This window comes from Cotesia glomerata, linkage group LG4 (assembly GCF_020080835.1).
Source record: "Cotesia glomerata isolate CgM1 linkage group LG4, MPM_Cglom_v2.3, whole genome shotgun sequence".
In the NCBI taxonomy this organism is placed as follows: Eukaryota; Metazoa; Arthropoda; class Insecta; order Hymenoptera; family Braconidae; genus Cotesia; species Cotesia glomerata.
In genome coordinates this window covers 13,587,372-13,610,079 of record NC_058161.1, presented here as the reverse complement: position 1 = coordinate 13,610,079, position 22,708 = coordinate 13,587,372, and the positions used below count along the sequence as shown (strand labels likewise).

Genomic DNA, 22,708 nt, shown 5'->3' with positions numbered 1-22,708 from the left:
TTTTTTTTTTAGTGATTATTATAGTAAAGAAAAACTTTCTTAACACGATGAATTTCAATAAAAAAGTTGGAAATTTAGCAACCAATGTAAGCGTAGACGAAAGTATAGAAGCACTAATAACATTTATGTGTGATGTACTAAACGACGCTGATAAGTATCGTAAAATATTGGAAGATGAATATAATGATTGTAAGTCGGAACTGCAGAAAAAGACATCAAGCGTTTTTCATGATGACTATACAAGGATTGAACAGTTGTGCGATAAGTTCCGAACGCAATTGAAGAGGTTTTCAAAGGCTTTTACTCAAGATTATTTAGACATACTGACAGTGGCGTTAGAATTGTACAATTTAAGAGTAGAACACGGATCTGCTATGAAAGAATACGATAGATTTGAATTAGAGGATAAGAAGTTTGTTAAAAAAGCGACGAATTTGGCGAGAAAGATCGAGAGGATTATCAAAAAACACGACAAGCTTGCTGTGGTTTATAACACTCAGATTGACAAGTTGGATACTTTTCATAAGCATTTGGAAAAACAGTTGATTATTTACACGACGAATTATGGCCGTAAGTTTGTAATCCCGGTGAAAGATTATATCGCAGAGTTTAGAAGTATTAAAAGTGATGAGACTACTAAAAAGAAAGGTGAGATTATTTCTGATCATTTGAACGACATGTTGAAGAGGATGAGTGGAAATGGAGATGGATCGCCGTTAATTAGGATTTCTAAATTGGAAGATGTTAATTTTGATCATAACGCTAAGGATGAACGTAAGCGGAAAAGTGAAGGTTCTGAATCAGATGAAGCGAAAAAAAGTAAGGCAGCAAGAAGTGATAAGCCTTCGTCGAATGGAACTCAAATTCCGAGATCAAGTGCTGGAAATCAATATAATGATCAACCAAACGTCCAAAGATCATCAAATGCTTCTCAAGAGAAAATGAAACATTCAGACGGTTTAGGATCAGGTTCAGCAAGTTTAGCATCAAAATTGGATCCTAATGATAGATCTAGACCAGAGACACTTACGAAAAGTATATACAGGTCGACTAAATCAAAAACTGCCGAGGATATTCGAGAAGATAAAAGAAAAGAACAAAGTAACAGATTAAAAAGTAAATCACAAAACTTAGTTATGTCACGTCGAGGGGTTCCCCAGGACCTTGGTGAAGAAACAGATAGTGATGCAGTTAATTATAACCAAAATGAAAACTCTAGTTCTTCGGAAAATTCTGAGCCTGGTAATCAGAATATAGCACCAACAAGTAGCCTCAAATCAGACGTTACTGCTTCTAATTCAGAAAGTAGTTATTCTTATTTAGAGGGTAGTTCAGAATCGGAACCAGCAAGTTTAGCGTCAGAATTTGAAAATATTGGAGAAACAGGAATAATAAACTCGCAGCAGATCATGGACTATCCAGAAACTGATGAAGAAGAAATAGATGAAAGTGATGATAAGTTAGAAAATGATAGTACACTTGAACACTTAAGAAATGAAGAATTAACTACTGACTTGGACCCTAATGATGAATCTAGTCCGAAGAGTTTTACGGAAAATAGATACAAAGGTAATAGATCGAAGACTCATAAAGATATTCGAGAAGAACGAAAGAAGAATTCAAAAGATAAATTACAAGACTTAGTCATAAAACGTCGAGGGGTTGAAGAAGAATTTGGTGAAGAATCAGATAGTGATGCAGTTATTGATAGCCAAAATAAAAACTCCAGTTCTTCGGATAATTCTGAATCTGACGATAAATTTGAACCGTCTAAAAGAACAAAGGTTAAATTTGATTTGAAAAAGAAAGATTTAGACGATAAAGATAGATTGCAAAGTAAAATTGATGAGATGAGGAAAAATTTAAGGAAGAAAAGAAAAATTAACCCTGAATATCCACAAATTTCAAGACCACAAGTTGATGATATGGTTAATAAAGGTTTAACAGTTTATAAACCAACGATATTTGATAGGTTATTAGAATTAGAACGTCAGAAAAAAATTAAAAAGGAACTCATAAGTTCTGGTTCTGTAACTAAGGACCCAGTGAAACTTGATCGAGAGAGACATCAAGAGAAAAATTCCGCATCAATTTCTGAAAGCAAGATAGCACCAATAAGTAAACTCAAGTCTGATATTGTTGCTTCTGATTCAGAAAGTAGTAATTCTGATTCAGAGGATGGTTCAGAATCAGAATCAGCAAGCTCAGCGTCAGAATCTGAAGAAATAGGTGAAACAGGAATGATCAACTCACAGCAGAACACGAAAAATCCAGAAACTGATGGAAAAGGGATAGATGATAGTCATGCCGCGCGAAAAATTGATGGTCCAGTCGAACACCTGAGAAGTAGAGGATTAACTACTCATATGGACCCTAATGATGGATCTAGTTCAGAGAGATCTACGAAAAATAAATACAAAGGTAATAGATCGAAGACTCATGAGGATATTCGAGAAAATATTCGAGAAGAACGAAAGAAGAATTCAAAGGATAAATCACAAAACTTAGTCATAAAACGTAGAGGGGTTGAAGAAGAATTTCGTAAAGAATCAGATAGTGATGTAGTTAATGATAGCCTTAGTGAAAACTCCAGTTCTTCGGATAATTCTGAGCCTGACAATAAGAAGAGAGCACCAGAAAAAAGACTCGAGTCAGACGTTACTGCTTCTGAGTTACAAGGATTGCAATCTGATGATAAAGGAAGCAGTGATTCTGATGGAAGTTCTGATTTAACTAATGATTCAGGAAGACTTGCTCAAAAAAGACATCGGGAGAAAAACGATGATCCAGATTATGATGTGCTGGAAAATTTCGCACCAATTTCTAAAAAAAAGTTGGTTTCAAGAAGAAGACTCAAATCAGACGTTTCTGCTTCTGATTCAGAAAGTAGTGATTTTGATTCAGCGAGTGGTGATTATGATTCAAAAAGTAGTGATTCTGATTAAGCTTCCGGTTCTCAACAGCCTAGGAATGTCCGAAAATAATCACTATAATTGAGAAAACTATTGAACAATTAAAAATTTATTATTTTTTTTTACAACGCTTTATATAGTAGCATACTATGCTGAAAATATAAAAACCTATCATGTCGATAGTTAATACGCATGCAAGCAATGTCCAGAAACTAGACCAATTTTTGAAGTTAATATCAAAATTTGGCAAGGATTTTATAGAATTTGGTGACCATGTAGATGTTTTCTTCAAAAATTACCTTTCAATTCTAATGGGCAGTAGCGAAGAAAAGCGTTTTGATCTCTACATCGAATTCAGCAGACTCGATTTAGTGTGCAAGAAATTAACCAAGTTCATCAATAGCTTTCTTGGTTTATTAGATCAGAAATCTAATGAAGTATCGAAAGCAATCGAAATGATAACTTTGAATTCACCTCTTGAAAGATACAATGAAACAATTGATTATTTAAACCATCAAATCAAGGAGTTTGTAAATTTAAAAAATGATTTATTGAGCATGGAAAATAAACCTTTAGTTTATAAATTTAATAATATTGAATTTACGTTGAATATACTTGCGTATATAAAATATTTTAAAAGTTTAGTCGGGCCGAGTAAAATGGGGAGTAGAGACAATAGCAATATTTTGATGAGATATTTGAATAGTATCATTGAAATGTTTAGAAGTTATGTGGACTTCCCTTTGGAAAAATGTGAAAAAATAACTAACCCATGTCCTAGGGTATTAAATGAAGAAATACGACTTGAAGAATGTCCTTTTATACCAAATGCAAATCGAGATAACATTGGCTTAGAAAAAGACGGAAAAACTATTTATGTGAAGAATTCATGTGGGTTCGGTTCTATCACGCATATTTTGCTAGCCAGTATCATCGATGATTCCTGCTATGAATTCAAACTTGTGAAGAATCAGAGTAGAGAAGTTAAATTACTGTTCAAATTGAAAGGTAATCCAAAAAACTCTGTTGGATTGGTCAAGAGATACTTGGTTGATACTCCAGGATTTAAACTGACTGAAAATACCCTAGATTTGATGACAGACATAGTCTTAATATGGAATACTTACTACCCATCGATAAATTCCGGGACTCTTAAGTGTCCGCATAATCAAAACGGAGAATTTAAAAAAACATTTGTCGTCGGTTACGATCAAGTATTGAATAATTCAACCAGTAATATTGCTGGTAAATTAATGGAGTTTAAGGATAATTTTGTGATATCTGAAAATTGCGATGAAAATTGCGTTAAATATTTACAATTAGAAGACCAATTGTTTATTGACATTGCATACAACGAGACACTGCGTTTCACTATAGATTACTTTGAAACTGAATTGAATTTTGGAAACCAAAAATTCCGGCTTGCTGGGGTGATCGAAAACGTTCAAGAAACGTCAAAACATTTCTTGGCTTACGTAAGGCGAATTAACGGCGATTGGCAAATTTATGATGATTCAGAAGGAACAATGTATATACTAGCTGATCGTAGCTTGCAAATCAGTCCGGTAGCTGTGATTTATATCAAAGAATAATTAAATTGTTTTAAAATTATTTTTTTTTATTTATGCTTTTTATAGTAAGAGAATTTTGAAACTATCAAAAATGTCGTCTAATGAGTGTCGAGATTTTGATTTGTCATCATTGAGAAATTTAAAGTTTGAAATTGTCGAAAGATTAAATTACCATCGAAATCAATTAGATACTTCTTTAGATAATTATCAGTTAAGCTTGACAAGAAATTTTAATTTACCTATTTCTTCGCATCCTGAATATCAACTAGTAAAAGCCAAGTATGAAGATTTTGATAAAGATATTAACAATTTTCGGAAATACGCAAATTTGTGGTACGAAAAGGCAGTAGCAGCTGCTGTGGAAATAAAATTTATGATAAAGACATTTGAAAAGATAGCAGCGAATAAAAATTATGGAAAGAAAGGCTTAAAAAAATACATCAAGAATTTCCATAAAAAAGTTGCTAAGTATGATAATTATGTTAGGAAGCTTAATAATATAAAAAGTAGTTTGGAAAAGTCGTTTAAAACGGATGACCAGGGGAAAAATAGGTTGGATTCATTTATTGATGATTTGCAGATTTATGATGAAAATTCGAAAAGTGATTCGAGTTCGGAAAGTCAAAGTTCTGCAGGAAGTGACTCATCAAGTGAACAATTATTGGCTCGAAGCGAACAAACTAGTTCAATTCAGACTGAATCTGCTGAACGGGATTTGCGTTCAGAAATTTCTGCAGAAAGTGAACAATTATTATTTCAAAGCGTACAAACTAGTTCAATTCAAACTGAATCTGCTGAACGGGATTCGCGTTCGGAAAATGGAAGTTCTGTAGAAAGTAACCAATCTAATGAACAATTATTATTTCAAAGCGTACAAAATAGACCAATTCGGACTGAAGCTGTTGAACAAATGCAAATTCTAACTCCAACTGTGTCTTTCGATGAAATTATTTCACGTATATTTGAGAATGAAGATTCAAGAGAACCAGGTCCGTCTTCAAGAAGACGGAAAACTTTGTCGCCACAAATTGAAGAAAGCTGCCGATTTAAACGAGCCCGATCTGTTTCACTAAAAAGTATTTTTCTGCTACCAAACGGCTTCAATAGTACACTTTATTGGGTGGGCAATGACTTAGTTAAGATAAGCAACACCTGTGGGTTTGATTCGATAGCCCAAATTTTCCTGGCTGCTATAACTGATGATCCTTGCTATGAGGCCATACTGAAACTATCTAAAAATAATGTAGCCCAATTCTTACTGAATTTACAAAAAAAAACTGATCTAACAGAAGCTGTCCAATATCGCGATTTCTACTTGGTTCATAAAGAAGATTCAAATTTAAAGAAAAATGAATTAGGAGTTTGGGAATTGAACTTATTCGGAGCTTTATCCAGAATTTGGGATACTTACTACGATTCGATGCAAGTCGGTCACTATCACTTCAATTGTTCTTGTGTCCCGATGAAAACAAAACCTAAACATTTCTTTTCAATTGTTGACAAAGGTATTAACGAAACGGATCCAGAAATAAGACAAAGAAAAATTAATAATTTTATAAGTGATCAATTGAACGAATTGATGCGGACTGATAAAACTACATGTCCAAATTGTCGGTCAAAAAATTACGGACTGGAGTTGGAAGATCAATTGTACATTGAAATTATTAGCTTGAATTCAAATTGCACTCTTAAATTCTTTCAAAGTAGTCTTAATTTCTTGGAAAAAAATTTCAGGCTTGCGGGTGTTATTGATCATAAGCCAAAGCATTTTATAGCTTATGTCAGACGAATTGACGGAAGTTGGCAAATTTATGATGATATGAAAAAAACGGTAGCCAAACTAGTCAATATTGACTTTAAAATCCGTCCCGAAACTGCGATATATGTCAGAGAATGATTATCAACAATTTTACGATTGCAAAAAATTAAACAAATTAATAATTTAGTCGATAAAGCGTTAAAAAGGTAAAATTTGAAAAATTAGTTCTTAATTTTTCTGTAAGATGGCGCTGCGCACCGGATATGATGATACGTCACTTTCCCGCCAAAATTAAAATTAAAAAAAAACTATTTTTAATAAGGAACTAGTATTAATTTTTTATTCTAAAGAATTTTTATAAAAATAAGAGAATTATGAGACAAAATTGGAAATTTTAGTTCTTAATTTTTCTGTAAGATGGCGCTGCGCACCGGTTAATTAAAAAAAACATGTAACTTTTCTATTAAATATAATTTTGTTTTTTATGCTATTTATTAGTAAAGAAATTTAAAAAATGAGTGAAATAAACGCAAGCGTATTATTATTAAAGACTTTTGTCAATGGATTAAAATCTAAAATTATAGATTATCGCCGACTATTGAGAGTTATCGAGATATATCTATCTAATTTGAATACAAAGGATGTTGAAAAAGTACTTTCGACCTTCGAAAAGGTTACTAAGTTTTTAAATGTCTTTTTATTGGAACTAACGGAAAAATATGCGAGCACAATGAAGACCGGTTTGATAATAAAGTTGTTCGACACAAGTCAAATCGAAGAAAGTGACCTATACAATAATCTCTCCGAAAAAACTTACAATGAACAAGTCGAAGCTTACAACAATTCGATCGTTAGATTCGATTTGATAAGGAACAAGTTAGAGAATGGTGAATTGATTACTTCGGATGATAAGACTCTGGTGATTGATGTGTTTAATAGAGAATTTAAAGCAATGCTGGGTTTAGTAAGTGGCGAAAGTAATCGTTTATCCGAAGCTTTGAATTCTACAACGAGTAAATTGAAGATGGTTGCAAAAAACGCGTCTTTGCTGCTGGTTACAAAGATTGTTGGCAAGAAATCTGAGTCAATAGGTGAGATGAAGGTTATTAATTGGTCGGCGTTTGATTCAGCTGAACCAAATAGTATTCTATTGAAAAATCGAAAAAAGAGAAGGAATTTTGAATATGTTTGCCGGAATGATGGAATACCGGAGATTCAAATAAAAAAATCGCAGATATTTGAACCTGATTATATAGAAAACGATTGGGGATCTGACTTTTACGGCTATTCTAACTATTCAACAAGAACGAATTCAGAATATGATCTTGATGACTCTTCCAATAAAATGGAAACAAATCCTACTTTTAAAGACTCATTGTCAAAATCGCAGCATATATACGAAGCTATAAATGAAAATTTTCCACATTTTGCAAAACTACCCTTGGAAACCCAAGAATCAGACTTATCACAGTCGGATACTCACAAATCTGATTTAAGATACCCTTCAGCTAATAAAATGGAAACTAATCCTACTTTTAAGGACTCACGGTCAGAATTGAAGCATATAGACAAATTAATTGATAAACAATTTGCACAACATCTATCAAAACCACCATTGCAAGAATGCTGTCTTCTGCCCAACGCGAACAAAAATCCAACTTATCCCTCGGAAGGAAAGATGTTCATACTTAAAAACTCCTGCGGATTCGATTCAATAGCCCAGATCCTCCTAGCGAACGTTACTGACTATCCGAATTTTGAAAACGCGTCGCAACAAAACTCACAAATCATAGATTTGATCCTGATACTTCGCGCGAGTCCTTGCTCAAAGGCAGCTTCTCTTCGGGATGATTATCTAGTGTCGAAGAACATAGCTCTTGCAAAATTAGGCGGGATCGCTCCCTCGCTTACTATCGACCTTTTCGGGTCGATTTTCGGAGTCTGGGGGAAGTACTTTGACGAACTGCCCAGCGCTTACAGACACTTCACCTGTCATCCGGAAAACCGCACGAAAAAATCAGCATTTGAAATAGTGAAACTTGGTCCGACTAGAAAGATTTCGATCGAAGAAGAACTCAATAGATTCACAAACGATAAATTACGGTGTCGTTTGTGCAAAAATATCTCTAAAACGTACTTTGAACTGCAGAATTATTTGTTCATAGCTTTAACCATTTCTGTGGGAAATGAAAAATACAAGTGCAAGTTGAACATGTTCCCCGAAAAATTGAACTTCTTGAAAACAAAATTCAGACTCGCGGGAGTCATAGAGGGAGATTCCGAACATTTCAAAGCCTACGTTCGGCGAATTAACGGTGACTGGGAATTGTACGACGATTTGAAAGAAAAAGTGACTGAATGTTTTGCATTTAATGTTATCGCTCCTGAAGCTGTTGTTTACATCAGAGAATAATTGAAGAATTAACAATGATATTTTTTTTCATCGTCCGGATATCGACGGCGTCCAATTACGCTTATCGATTTCAGTTCTACATATAGTGTCAAACAGAAACGACATGAAGGTAGTCTTAGCGTCTGTGATATTATTAGTATTAGTGGCCAAAGTTTCCTGCGATAAAGTGTGTTTGCCCAAGTGCAAAAGCAATGAAAGATGTGTTAGCAGGAAATTTTCATGTGAGACACCTTCTTGCCCGCAAATGCGTTATTGTGCTAAAAATCGCAAAGAGTCTCTAGAAGGACCAACTTCTTGCGATAGTGTCAAGTGCAGCAATGGATTCATCTGCACCGTGAGACTTCGGCAATGCAACTGGGAAAGTAAGTGATTCTAAGTTGATTTATGATAGATATTTATTTTATTTATTCTGTCAGGTTGCAGAGAAAAGGTCGCGAGATGTATTACGGAAATGGAGTTCCACGACGGACCGGCTTCTTGTACTGGGTACAAGTGTCCCTTGGGCGAGGAATGCATTCTCAGAGAGTCAATTTGCAGCAACCCGCCGTGCAAACTATTCAAGGCTTGCTTTCACAAAAGAGGTGATTACAGAATTGGAATTAGACCGAAAATATAAGAAAGTACTGATATTTTTTGTTTTTAGAGATCAAAACTTGGCTTGAGAAATGCAAATCAATTGGCTGTTTGTCACCTCACGAATGTTTTCTCCGAAAACCGGAAAAACTTTGCGGTTTTTCAAAATGCAGTCACTCGCCAGATTGTTTGGCTCAAACAGGTAAGTGTTCTAAAACAATATTTCATTAACTTATTAACAATGAAAAATATAAAATATATTGATAATATAGTCGATAAACTCTTAAAAAGACAAAATTTGGAAATTTAGTTCATAAATTTTCTGTAAGATGGCGTTGCGCACCGGATATAGTACTACGTCACACTCCCGCCAAAATTCAAATTTTAAAAAATTATAATTAATAAAAAAATTAATTTTATTAAGTAAGTGTATTATTTATACCCATACAGCAATCTGTTTCAAGATTTGAGTGAATCTGGTCTTAATTTCAATAGTTGTTAGTGTCTTTTTCTACCTATGGGTCTTGCTCCAGATACATGTAGCAAATTCAATTGTCAAATCTTGAACAAGCCTTGTACAAGAACTTTCGGCCAGATTATAGCTCAAGAATCGTGTAAGAAAATTGCGAAAATCTGAAGATGCTTATCGATAAACTAATTATATCAATTCTTGAGAAAGACTAACACCAGAAGCATGCTGAATATACTTGTGCAAGACTTGCTCAAGATCTGCTCAAGATCAAATGTTTTCGAATGACCGTTCGCATCATTCTACCCCTCCTATATTTACTATAGGATCAGTGGATCTCATTCAGCTTAACCTTTTAGTGCATAGACCTACTGTTTTATCGATCAAGACAAAATTATTTTAAAATAAGCACCACTGAATCAATACATCTTCAAGTAGTGGACGGGGAAAAGTGCTATAAAATATATAATGCATGATGCATCTTGAGCAAATCTTGAGCAAGTCACGCTTCCACATTTTCTGTCAGTTTTTGGTTGACAATTGCTTAAGAAATGAACTAATTACTGAGAATTACGGATCTTGAGCGAATCTTGAGCAAGTCATTTAAGTGTTTGTTGTGAGTTTCTGATTCAAAAAATCCGTCAGAAAGTTTTTAAATGCACCTTGCATTAGACTTGTCTCATATTCTTTCACTAGATGTCTTGAGCTAGTTATATAAATCTTGAACCAGTTATTCTATATGAACTTGAGCAAGACATGTAGAAAAAGACACTAGCAACTAGGGGATTTGCTCAAGACACTGGCACTTGCTTTCAGAGTCCGGCTTAGAGTCCTACGAGCAATGCAGAGGATGGATCTGCCCTCGAGGTCAAAAATGTCACCTTCAAGGATCTTTTAAAACTTGCGGAGCAAGTTTTAAAAATGACTCTCAAGAACTTCCACCAGAAAAACCAAAAAGCAGTTTGCTATTTGCATTATTAGAAAACTTAAACAACAAATCGGACGTAATAAACTTCTGGGTGGAACAATCTCGACTGGACAAAAACTTTTCAGAATTCAAACAGTGGTTGCAAACGGTAAGATTCCTTCTAGGTGATGACGCTTTTAGTATTTGGCTGTCGCAAATTAGAAACAGCACTGAGGAACAATTTCATCGGTGGCTTCCAACGGAGGATTCCAAAGGCGGGTTTTGGAATTCATCTCATCAAACTCAAGGACTTTCTTACAAAACTGAAAACTTAATCAATCCTGAATTCCACATGCGCAGTTTTTTGAACACCACTGTTGATTCTGGCAATTCCAGTGCCTTGAAGAATCCTGACAAGAACCTGACGCTGTTTTACCCAAAGGAAGAGTCCTTTAGAAGGAAGCTTGATGATAAGGTTTCGAATTCGGATATCAAGACGGCTTCAAATGACTACTACTTGTCAGTAATGAAACTAATCGAGAAACTCCTGGAAGCAATTGCGCCGGTAATAGAGTACAATCAACAGAGCGTGATACAGCAGCTAGTTAACGAGTCTGCGGTTATGGACGACCGGAAAAAAATTTCCGTGATCACTGTTTTGCAGAGGTTAAGAGACGAACGGCAAAGTTACGTTAATATAATCAACAAAACAAGAGAGTTGATCGGAAAAGCTCAGCCAGCTGTTCCTTCCGTGCTAATTGATGAATTGATTGATAAATTGGCGGAGAATATCAGCTCCAGGAGACAATTTTCGGGGTCTGATAATTCGACCGTGGAAATTATTGCCGTGCCTGCAGATTATCCTGATAATGAAACGGAATTCTTTTTGGTGGATTACGGAGAGCCTATTTCGGACATCAAGGTCAACCAATCTGTACCGAGAATTGTGGTGAGGATTGAAAACAATCTTGAACCCAAGCCAAGTAAGTTTTGAATAATTTGGGGATTTTTGGGTGCTCAATAAGGTTTTTTTTGCAGGAATTGGGACGGTCAAGGTTGACTATGGATCTGGAAATTCTTCAGGGTTTTTGAAACTCAAGGATGATTATTACACTGAGGATGGTGTTTATGATACGGCGAATCGGGGTAGAAATAAAACGAATTCGGTCTGAATCTTGTAAATATATGAATAAATTCTTGTACCTATAATACGATTTAATGTGACGGAATCTTGATTTTTAACTAATAAGCTCGTAATTGAAATTTGTAAATTCAATTTACGTAGCCTAATAATGAATAATAAAATTAAAAAACAGTTTCCGGGGTTTAATTAAATAATTAGGTTTGGAAATTGTAATTTTTGCATAAAGATTCTACCAGCTGGATATTTTGTTAAGAATTTAATGCAATTAACGATTTAAAAAAAATTTTATTTTCATTGAATTTTATTGAAAAAATAATAAGCTAAAGATTAAAACAATAAAAAAGTAGCTTTCCGAACGGCTTACGGAGATATTTTATATTTTTTATGAAAAATCACTCGGAACTTGCGTTCTTTAAAGTCTTGTATTTGACTTGGCAACACCGCTTGCGCAGTTACTCAAAGCATAAGTAACCAAGGTTTTTTAATCGCTAGAAGATCTTAGTCAGTTTAGTTAGACAGTAAATATAAATAAATTTTGAGGTCAGGGAACTCGAGCGGTGTTGTCAAGTGTATACCGGTAATTCAGAGTGCTACATTTTTTATTAGTCAATTAAATGTTAATAATTATTTAATGAGTAAATTTATCGGAAATTTCCTCAAAAATGTTATTAATTAATTTAAAAATTAATTTTAAGATGCATAACAAAAGTATTTCTACGTATTAGTTTTTTATAGACATTCTTTACACTAGGAGGGTACTTTGGATCTCCTTAATGTGACAATTAAAATCTTAATTTATAAATGGAAAGCTTTAAGTCATGGAATTATTTTTAATGCATTTATAGTTTTCTTATAATTACTTTTAAAAATCACCAACTAAATTTTAGGATTATTTTCAACAACCTTAAAAAAAAAATTCCACCGAGTTTTTATAAATTTGTTAAAATTATAAAATTGCCAGATCATTTAAAACTTGTGATATCAAAACTAACGATTTAATGTAACTAATCATTGGAATCTTGATTTTTAGGCTACACTGAGAGAAAAATCTGGTTCTCTGAACTAGCTAAATCTAGTTAAATAGCATCACTACTATTTAATAGAAGTTCTTATACCTAAAATAATAAATTATATTGAACACCAATAGATAGTTACTTAAACTATTTTTAGTTAAATATCGGCTTAATAGTAATCTTTATCAATTTTAACCGAGAAAACAGAAAAAATAATTGTTACAGCCCGGACCGGTAATCGAACCCGGATCTTTTGGTTACGCACCAAGGGCTCGGACAGTTAAGCTATCTGAGCCATCGTCCGTAACAACCTTTCAGTTGCCTAATTATTTTTTGTTCAACACGATAGAACAAATATTTATTTAAATACAGTCCATATAACTGTTTGTCAATAGTTACTTAAACTAATGCATAGTTCGAGTACACTGATAGAAGGATTTAGTACGGAGTACTAAATTGATTTAGTAACAAAATTTTTATTCATTTATTTGGGAGAAACAAATATTTTGTACCCATCGATATTATTTGTTCTAGTTTAATAAATAATTTCTTTATATGAACAAAGTCTTATTACATGGAAGTAAATATTTATTTCCACCAAATAATATTTAGTAACAGGGACTATAGTATATTGTGTGACTAGGGATGAAACAAAACGATTTCAGACCAGTGAAGTTGCCTGCCCGAGCGAAGCGAGGGCTGGCATCACTCGGTCTGAAATCGTGTTTCATCCCGCGTCACACATTATATTTTTTTTTGCCCTCCGGGCGGAAAGTGGCAACTTTCGTCCCGCTGCGCTAAACTAAGTTGCCGCTTTCCGCCTTCGTCGGACAAAAAATTAGTATACACTCCTCGGGAAGTAAATAAGAAAGCCTCAGATCACATGTTTGTTGACCTCGGCTTCGCCTCGGCCAACAATTACATGTGATCTGAGACATTTCTTACTTTACTCCCCTAGGTGTATAATATACTATTTCATATAAGTTGCATTAAAAATGCTAGTTTCAATGTCTGGAGCCAACCAGAACTAGATAGTTTCAGACGAACAGCAAAAATACCATTTTATTATGAAACTTATAATAAAATAGAAAGTAATAGTTTATTTTTTACTAAACATTATTCGTAAGTTGACAAGTTTTCTTTTATCATTCTTATTTATGCTTAATAACAGAATTATAATATGTCAGTACAGTTAACGGTTAGAATGACAATTATAAAGGTATAAAATAAACAAACAATTGATAGGATTGAAAATAAAGCTGCAACTTCACCTCGCGGACAGAAAATCGTCATTTTCTGTCCGCCGGGAAGAAATAATTGATACCTGCCCGGCACAGTCGCATTGGTCTGAAATTGTCTAGTTTCGGTTGGCTCAACAGGCATTGAAACTCACATTTTCAATGCAGGTTATATGAAAAATATTTCTTTGGTAAGTATTATCGATAGATGGCTAATCAAACTAATTACTATAAATTGAGTAGGTCCCCCCCTTTCCCCTATCCGTTCTTTCCCAACTCCCTTAAAATTTGCTTTAATATGGCTCTTTACCGTAAGATGGACGGTGGCGTTGTTTGCTCGGTGGGTCTTATATACGTGACTGAATAAAGTAGTCAGTACTTGTCTCGGATAGCTTAACTGGTAGAGCCCTTGGCGCGTAACCGAGAGATCTGGGTTCGATTCCCAGTCTGGGCTGTCTGATTATTTTTTCAATTACGGAAAAATTCCCACTGAGTAGGTCCCCCCCTTTCCCCTATCCGTTCTTTCCCAACTCCCTTAAAATTTGCTTTAATATGGCTATGCTTTAATTCTAATTTATCTTCCCTTTTTAAAATACACATACTCCCAATAAATGGCTTCTATTTATGTCTTTTTTCAGTGGAGTTTAGTTAACATTTTTCAATTAGTCTATTATTGATATGTTAAAAACTTGTTTAATTTTAAATTTTATAAATGTCTCAAACAAAAAAATATAATTTAATAAGATTCTTTTCTTTATAATACCTTATATTTTTACTTAAAATTATTTATTTTAATTATTTTTATTTATTTTAAGTTAAAAAGTTGGGTAACACGCTAAAATTAGTTCAAAAATTAATTTCTTTGATACCAATAAACGATTTATTGCGTAGCAATAAATCATTCGTTAATACAAAATATTTATTTGGTGGCAATGGGCTTTAATAAATGATTTAGTACCTATTACTAAATATTTGGTAATGAAAGGTTTGTTATTAAATCATTTAGTATCTGTTACTAAATCTTATTAAATAGAATTAAATCCTTCTATCAGTGATAACTAAAAAAAAACGTTTATAATTCAGCTATCCATTTTTTTTTGAAATTGGTTATTTTTTTACTAAAATTCGGCTAAATTATCGAAAATTTGGATCAAAACTATAATTTTTACCAAGATCTAATTACACTATATATGGAAAATAATTTCTAGCTCATGGCATTCATACCTGACCGAGGTCACGAGTAATTGATAATTTCGAAGAGCTCCGTAATGCTTGCTTTTATTCTTTCTTGCAATGTGACTATGATTACTATTTATAATACTAATCATTACTAATTTACTAGATGATTAATTATATGCATTGCTGATGGTCCTGAAGAAGCTCCAGGGTCACATAAAATAATTAATCAATTCTATACCTGATTTTTTATAAAGTTTACTAATTAGATAAATGACTAATGACGTAAAAAAAATGAATAATAAATTATTACTTAATTTAAAAAAAAAAAAATGGGCAATATAATTAACGACTAAATAAAGCTTATGAGTTGTAAAAATTAATTAGGCTGCTTTGAGATAATTATTAGAGAATGAAAGTTTGGTCTATTGTAAGAGTGTGGCAAGTTACGGGTTACAGGTAATGGTAAGTAATAGTAAGTAGTATAAAGAGGATGAATACTATCCATATAGGAGGTGGAATTTCGCCGGTGGGACTTCCGATGGAGAATGTGATGCCTTCGAGGATCTAGTCGCTTTCTGGACGCTCGGCAATCAACTACGGACTTGATACTCTCTTACGGTAAGTTTTTTTTCCATTTAAAAATGCTCTATCTCTACAAAATTAAGAAATGACCCGGTATCTCGTGAACTATTGACATTTTTGAAGATATAAGCTCATCCCGATGTTACACTCATTAAGACCTTTCATTTGAGTACCCACATCAATTTTTCATATATTTTATATATTTATATATATTATATATACGTATATATGAAAAATATATCAAAAATGCATGTGGTTACTCAAATGAAAGCTCTTGATGAGTGTAACATCGGGATGAGCTTATATCTTTAAAATAGGTATTTTATATATGTATTTATGAAAAATATATCAAAATTTGATGTTTTTAAATTAAAAAATATTATTTTTAAAAAATTGCATTTTTTCATTATTAAAAATTTTTTTTGCCATAATTTATTTATTATAAATTTATTAAATATATACTAATTTTCATCTATTAACAAATGACCTTGCATCTCGTAAAATATTGACATTTTTAAAGATATAAGCTCATCCTGACATTACACTCATCAAGACCTTTCATTTGAATACCCACATCAATTTTTCATATATTTTATATATTTATATATATTATATATATGTATATATGAAAAATATATCAAAAATGCATGTGGGTACTCAAATGAAAGCTCTTGACGAGTGTAACATCGGGATGAGCTTATATTTTTAAAAATGTCAATAGTTAAAAAAATACAGTGCAATTGAACAAAAGTCTTTATTCAATAAAGCGAAATTTTGCTAGTATTAATAAAAAAAAAAAATCAATTTTAAATTATCGGAGAAAATTTAAGAGATTAAAAGATATTCTCTTAGATTTCTTCCGTGTTTAGATTATTATAATGCAGAAGTAAATTGCATTTAATTTAAATACCAAAAGTTCGCGGTCAGTGAACGTAACGGCGTAAAATATATATAGCTTTATAAATTCAAGGTCACAATAAATGTAAAACACTGAAATAAATAAATTTATAATCAGATGAGTTGCGATTGCCCACTGGGAGCTCCAACAGGCCCATCATTAGCATCGGCATGCGGGGGGCCATCATTTATGCTGTTTATGGGCCTCCTGGAGGTTTTTTTACGCAGCCAATGCGACCTCGAAGATCCTTGCAACCGGCCCAAGTCACGTGAGCAAATAAATTCAAGGTAAATTTTACTCTAAAATTACAAATAAATTATAGAATAAATAAAATAGTTATTTAATCAATAGTTACTTTCACTTTTTATTCGAGACCCTTGAAGGATTTCCATTGTCATCCCGTCACAAATGATAAATGGTAATTACTGTCATTAATGTCATGTCTAATGTCTTTTTTTATTTGCTAATTGCAGTTATGATTTTATCGTGATCGGAGGAGGAAGTGCTGGCGCTACGGTTGCTGGTCGGCTTGCCGAGAATGACAAATTTTCGGTTTTACTGATTGAAGCCGGATTGGACGAGCCTACAACCACGCAAATTCCTTCTTTTTTCTTTAATTTTCTTGGGAGTAGTATTGACTGGCAGTATTCCACTGAACCTGAGCCTGAAGCTTGTTTGAATAAAGAAGGGAGATGTTATTGGCCTCGTGGAAAGGTTAGTGACATTTTTTTCTGGGAAATCTTAAAAGGGGAGGGGCTAAGAAAGGGGCGAGGCGTTGCTATGTAAAGGCGGGGCCTTAGCACTAGAATCTACTGTGTTGCTATGAAGAGGCGGGGTTTTACTAATAAGGGGAGAACGTTGCTATGAGAGGGCGGGGCGTTGCCATGGTAATAGACCGCGTTGCTATAGAAGGAGGAGCGTTGCTAAGAAAGGGGCAGAGCAATGCTGGAAGAAGGCAGAACGTTAACATAGCAATTTACTATAAAAAAGTTAGTGACATTTTTTCTGTAAATTTTAAAAAGGGGCGGGGTTAAGAACAGATAATGGACAATGCTAATAGGGGCGGAATATTACTATGGCAACATATTGTGTTGCTATGAAAGGGCGGGGTTTTTCAATAAAGGGAGGAGTGTTATTGTAAGAGGGCGGGGCGTTGCTAAGACAAAATTGCGTTGCTATAAAAATATACTATGTTGCTATAAAAGGCAGAATTTCTAATAAAGGGAGGAGCGTTGTTATGAACAGGCGGGGCGTTGCCATGGAAACAGACTGCGTTGCTATGAGAAGGCGGAGTGTTGCTATGAAGGGGCGGGGCGTTGCTAAGAAAAGAGAGGGACGTAAGTAAATGTTGCTGAAAAGACTGGAAAATAAATATTTTGATATGGATGGGCAGGGGTTTTGATAATAAGGGGAGGAGCGTTGCTATGGAAATAGGTCACGTTGCTATGAAGGGGCAGAGTGTTGCTATAAAGGGGCGGGGCTTTGATAAAAAGCTGAAAAATAAATATATTTGTAACTAATTCATTAAAAATTAAATAAAAATACTATTAATAATTTTTTAGGTATTAGGCGGAACAAGTGTAATGAACGGAATGACCTATATGAGAGGTTCAAAGAAAGATTACGACAACTGGGCGCGTCTAGGAAACTCTGGTTGGAGTTACCAGGAAGTACTGCCTTACTTTATCTACAGTGAAGATAATCAACAGATAAATCAAATGGATTACGGGTACCACGGTTCCGGCGGACCATTAACAGTGACCCAGTTTCCGTACCACCCGCCATTGAGCCGGGCTCTGATCGAAGCTGGCAAGGAATTAGGTTCGTATAAGTGTAGTATAGTACTTAAGAATAATTATAATATACTTGACTTATAAGTGATTAATTAATGATGTTTGCATTACTATTAACATTTAGGTTACGACAACGTCGATTTGAACGGTAGAACACACACCGGTTTTGCAATAGCGCAAACGACATCACGCAACGGATCACGATTGTCAACAGCACGTGCATTCATACGTCCTGTGAAGAACAGGTCCAATTTGCATATCCTCTTAAACGCGACAGTAACACGGATTATTTTTAATAACAACCGTCAGGCTATTGGGGTCGAGTACTCTAAGGACCAGCAATTAAGACGCGTTAGCGTGCGCAAAGAAGTTATTGTCAGCGGAGGTAAGTTAATTCAAATTAATTCAAATTAATTACAATTTTTTTGGCTAATTATACACCGTTAAAAATTTCTATTGTAATTTTACAAGAAATGTATTGGAAGCTAATAGGCAAAACATTTATTTAAAATTACAATCGGGTATAGTAATATCACAAAACATACATAGCTCTGTGAAGTAACTAATTTTACAAAACCGTTTTGTAATTTTACAAATATTTTTAGATTAGCTAAGTTTGCAAATTTACAATACTTTCCTTGAATTTTACTTTAATTGAAATAATAAAAAAGAAAAATTTGATTGATTATTTGTTGTCATTTTATTTTATGAAACGCTGACTAAATTTTGCATCTCACGTAGACCTAATTTTTACAACTCTGACGATATAAAGTGAAAATAATATTTACCCTAACTAAGAATCGAACGCGAGCCGCGCGCTTGCCAGACTGATACCTAACGCCCTACGCCGTACGACCGATAAGTGATTTAACATCTTATTATTTTTATAAGATTATCCTATGTGATGATTGAGCTTTACGACTTATTATTTATTATTTACATTATTTGTGTTATTTTATGCTGTTTATTGATGGAAAATAACTAACTTTTGCATTATTTATAATTCATTGAATATTATAAAAATTAAAGTCTAACATATACTCATTAAAATATATTGATTTCGAAATGATCGTTTGAGCGTAATATTAAAATTTATAAAAGATAAATGATACCTCGAATTTATTAGTACAAATAAACAACCATAGACTAAAAATTAGTAAAAATAAATATCAAGGACATTGTTATTTTTTGATACATCAGTCTCATTTTTGTAAAACTTAAAAGTATTGTTTTTAAAATTGGACAACAGTGAAGTAGAATTACAATTCGTGTAATATAATTAAAATTGTCTGGTAACATTACATTGCACTGGGTAATTTTACAATGAAAATTGTAAAAATAAAAAAAAAGCTTTTTAAATTTTTTATGAGATTATTGTAATATAAATTAAAATATTTTTTTGTGATTTTACATACAATTATGCCGAATCAGATGACAAATAATGTTTGCAAAATTAAAAAGCTTTTTCTTAAAAACTGACCAACGGTTCTGTAATATTACAATGTATGTTAGGTTTATACATGAAGTTTGTAAAATTACAATATATCTTAGTAGATTTACTGACAGGTGTTGGAAAATTACATGAAATTTATTTTATTTCGCATTGCTATACACTGACTTGTAATTTTACTTATTATTTGTTTTGTAATATGATTGTAATTTTACAAAAATTTTTAACAGTGTATAATTGTTTTATAGGAGCTGTTAATTCACCGCAAATTTTACTAAACTCCGGAATCGGCCCGCGAGAAGAACTTTCCTCGGTAGGAGTCCCGATAATCCACCACTTGCCAGGTGTAGGAAAGAATCTCCACAATCACGTAGCGTACGCGTTGGTATTCAAGATAAATGATACAGACACTACGCCACTTAATTGGGCAACAGCTATGGAGTACTTGTTATTCCGCGACGGGCTCATGTCAGGCACAGGTAAAATATACAGAATTTACAATTAACAATTTTATACTTTTATGGATATAAAAAAAGCGGATGGTTACTTTAATTCTCATTCTATAGAGCACTCTTCTTCTCATTTACTACCGTGGGAGAACTAGAGAAAGTCCGTTGCACAATATATACGATCTCATTTCGTGACTACTCTATTCGTGATGCAACTGATCTATTTACCATTTAACCATCAAACAAGACCTCTCATTTTTTTTGTTAATTTAAATATATTATTTACTCTTTTTTTTTTTAGTTTTAATAACTACTTACTGAGACTACTCAATAATCATTGATAAAAAGCAAAAAAAAAAATTATAAGAGTTTACGGTCTATTTATCGGGAGTAGTTTTTTTAAATTATATGTTTCTAAGCCTAACATTATTTTATTTATTAACATTATCAGATCATTTTTTTTTATATTATAAATTATATTTCAAAGGATAAGAGATAATTTAGTGGGTGTTTATTTTGGAATTATTAAGCTTTAATTATACTTAATATTTACTCCTCCCTCTAAACACGCCCCTTAGCAACAGTTTTTTAGCAACCATTCATAGTAAGGCCCCTTAGCAATAATTGCCTGGGAATTTATCCCAAGCCACACCCCTTTACAACATTTTGATAGCAACCAAAACTTAGTAACGTCCCTTGACAACAGTTACCTGGGTATGTAACTTAGTAACACCCTTTAGCAACAGTTTCTTAGCAACCGCACCTAGTAACGCCCCTCAGAAGAAGTTGCCTAGCGATTATTACCCAGCCACGCTCCTTAGCAACAGTTTTATAGTAACCATAATTTAGTTACGCCCCTTAGAAACAGTTATTTAGCAATTATGATTTAGTAATGCCTCTTAACATCAGTTTTTATACTACATAAACTAGTAACGCCCCTTAGAAACAGTTGCTTAGCAATTATGACCTAGCCACGCCCCTTAGCAACAGTTTCAGAGTAACCATAACTTAGTAACGCCCCTCATGAACATTTTCTCAGCAATTATGATTTATTAACGCCCCTTAACAAAAATTGCTTGGTTATTTAACTTAGTAAGGCCCCTAAACAACCGTTTCTTAGCAACCGTAACTTAGTAACGCCATTTAGTAATGCCCCTGGATAAAAATTCACCCCTCCTTTCTCAGACACGCCTCTTAGCAACAGTTTATTAGCAACTAAACCTAGTTACACCCCTTAGCAACACTTCCTTATCAACTATTATTTAGTAACGCCCCTTAGAAGCAGTTTTATAGCAATTATCGCCTAGCCACGCCTCTTGGAAACAGTTCTATAGCAACCATAACTTAGTAACACCCCATATAAACGTTTTCCTGAACAATTATGATTTAGTAACTCCCCTTAATTAATATTCACTTCTCCCCTCCCCCCTAGACACGCCCCTTAGCAACAGTTTTTTTAGCAACTATGCCTAGTACCGCCCCTTAGCAACACTTTCTTATCAACTATTATTTAGTAACTCCCCTTAGAAGCAGTTTCATAGCAACCATAACTTAGTAACGCCCCTTAGAAACAGTTGCCTAGCAACCATCGCTAAGTACCGCCCCCTAGCAACCATTGCTTACCAATCCTAGCCCACAAACTTAAAAAACTTCCTTACTAACTTGTTATTCATTAATAATTTCACATTTTTGAATATTTTAGGTATTTCCGAAGTAACTGCAATGATAAACACAAAATACGCAAACCCGGAAGATGACCACCCAGACATCCAGCTGATTTTCGGCGGCTATTTAGCAGACTGCGCAGAAACTGGGACCGTGGGAGAAAAAAAAGGAAACCGCCGAAGTATTTTAATGATTCCAACGCTGTTGCACCCAAAATCCCGCGGGGAGCTAAAACTAAAGGATAACGACCCTCTGTCGAAGCCTATGATCTACCCTAGGTATCTAACCGAGCCGGAGGACGTCAAGCGGCTGGTGGAGGGGATAAAGTTCTGCGTAAGATTGGCGGAAACTCGCGTGTTATCCCGCTACGGGTTCGAATTGGACAGAACTCCAGTCAAAGGCTGCGAGAATCTGAGGTTCGGATGCGACGCCTACTGGGAATGCGCGATAAAGCGCGATACCGCTCCGGAGAACCACCAGGCCGGCTCCTGCAAAATGGGACCTGACGATGACCCTCTTGCGGTGGTCGACAACCAGCTTCGGGTCAGAGGAGTTCGTGGTGTTCGAGTTGCTGATACCAGCGTCATGCCTGCAGTGACCTCCGGGAACACTAATGCCCCCGCGATAATGATCGGCGAAAAAGCCGCTGATTTTATTAAGAAAACTTGGATCCGATGATTTATTTCTTTGTGA

At 34.1% G+C, this 22,708-nt stretch overlaps 5 protein-coding genes across 6 annotated transcripts; all 5 read left to right on the top strand.

The window, feature by feature from the left end:
- Positions 1-3: 3 nt before the first annotated feature.
- LOC123263100 lies at positions 4-2,945 on the top strand. The gene is made up of 2 exons (XM_044725637.1): positions 4-1,439; positions 2,292-2,945. Exons 1-2 carry the CDS (start codon positions 48-50, stop codon positions 2,943-2,945), a joined length of 2,046 nt encoding a protein of 681 aa, XP_044581572.1. The 5' UTR covers positions 4-47.
- A 1,595-nt stretch (positions 2,946-4,540) lies between these two features.
- On the top strand, positions 4,541-6,535 carry LOC123263528. Of its 2 annotated transcripts, XM_044726380.1 has the most exons (2): positions 4,541-5,202; positions 5,293-6,535. In XM_044726380.1, exons 1-2 carry the CDS (start codon positions 4,575-4,577, stop codon positions 6,378-6,380), a joined length of 1,716 nt encoding a protein of 571 aa, XP_044582315.1. In that variant the 5' UTR covers positions 4,541-4,574; the 3' UTR covers positions 6,381-6,535. The 2 variants fall into 2 exon arrangements, with proteins under 2 accessions (XP_044582315.1, XP_044582314.1); XM_044726379.1 differs by having other exon boundaries at positions 4,541-6,535.
- A 437-nt stretch (positions 6,536-6,972) lies between these two features.
- On the top strand, positions 6,973-8,683 carry LOC123263099. Its single transcript, XM_044725636.1, has one exon. It carries the CDS (start codon positions 6,973-6,975, stop codon positions 8,653-8,655), a length of 1,683 nt encoding a protein of 560 aa, XP_044581571.1. The 3' UTR covers positions 8,656-8,683.
- Positions 8,684-11,219: 2,536 nt separating this feature from the next.
- Positions 11,220-11,846, top strand: LOC123263618. The gene is made up of 2 exons (XM_044726523.1): positions 11,220-11,587; positions 11,643-11,846. The coding sequence occupies exons 1-2, from the start codon at positions 11,227-11,229 to the stop codon at positions 11,774-11,776; spliced, it is 495 nt and encodes a 164-aa protein (XP_044582458.1). The 5' UTR covers positions 11,220-11,226; the 3' UTR covers positions 11,777-11,846.
- A 3,743-nt stretch (positions 11,847-15,589) lies between these two features.
- On the top strand, positions 15,590-22,699 carry LOC123263529 (glucose dehydrogenase [FAD, quinone]). The gene is made up of 7 exons (XM_044726381.1): positions 15,590-15,796; positions 16,776-16,945; positions 17,132-17,372; positions 18,221-18,479; positions 18,576-18,836; positions 20,150-20,380; positions 22,053-22,699. The coding sequence occupies exons 2-7, from the start codon at positions 16,776-16,778 to the stop codon at positions 22,691-22,693; spliced, it is 1,803 nt and encodes a 600-aa protein (XP_044582316.1). The 5' UTR covers positions 15,590-15,796; the 3' UTR covers positions 22,694-22,699.
- The last annotated feature ends 9 nt before the right edge of the window (positions 22,700-22,708 follow it).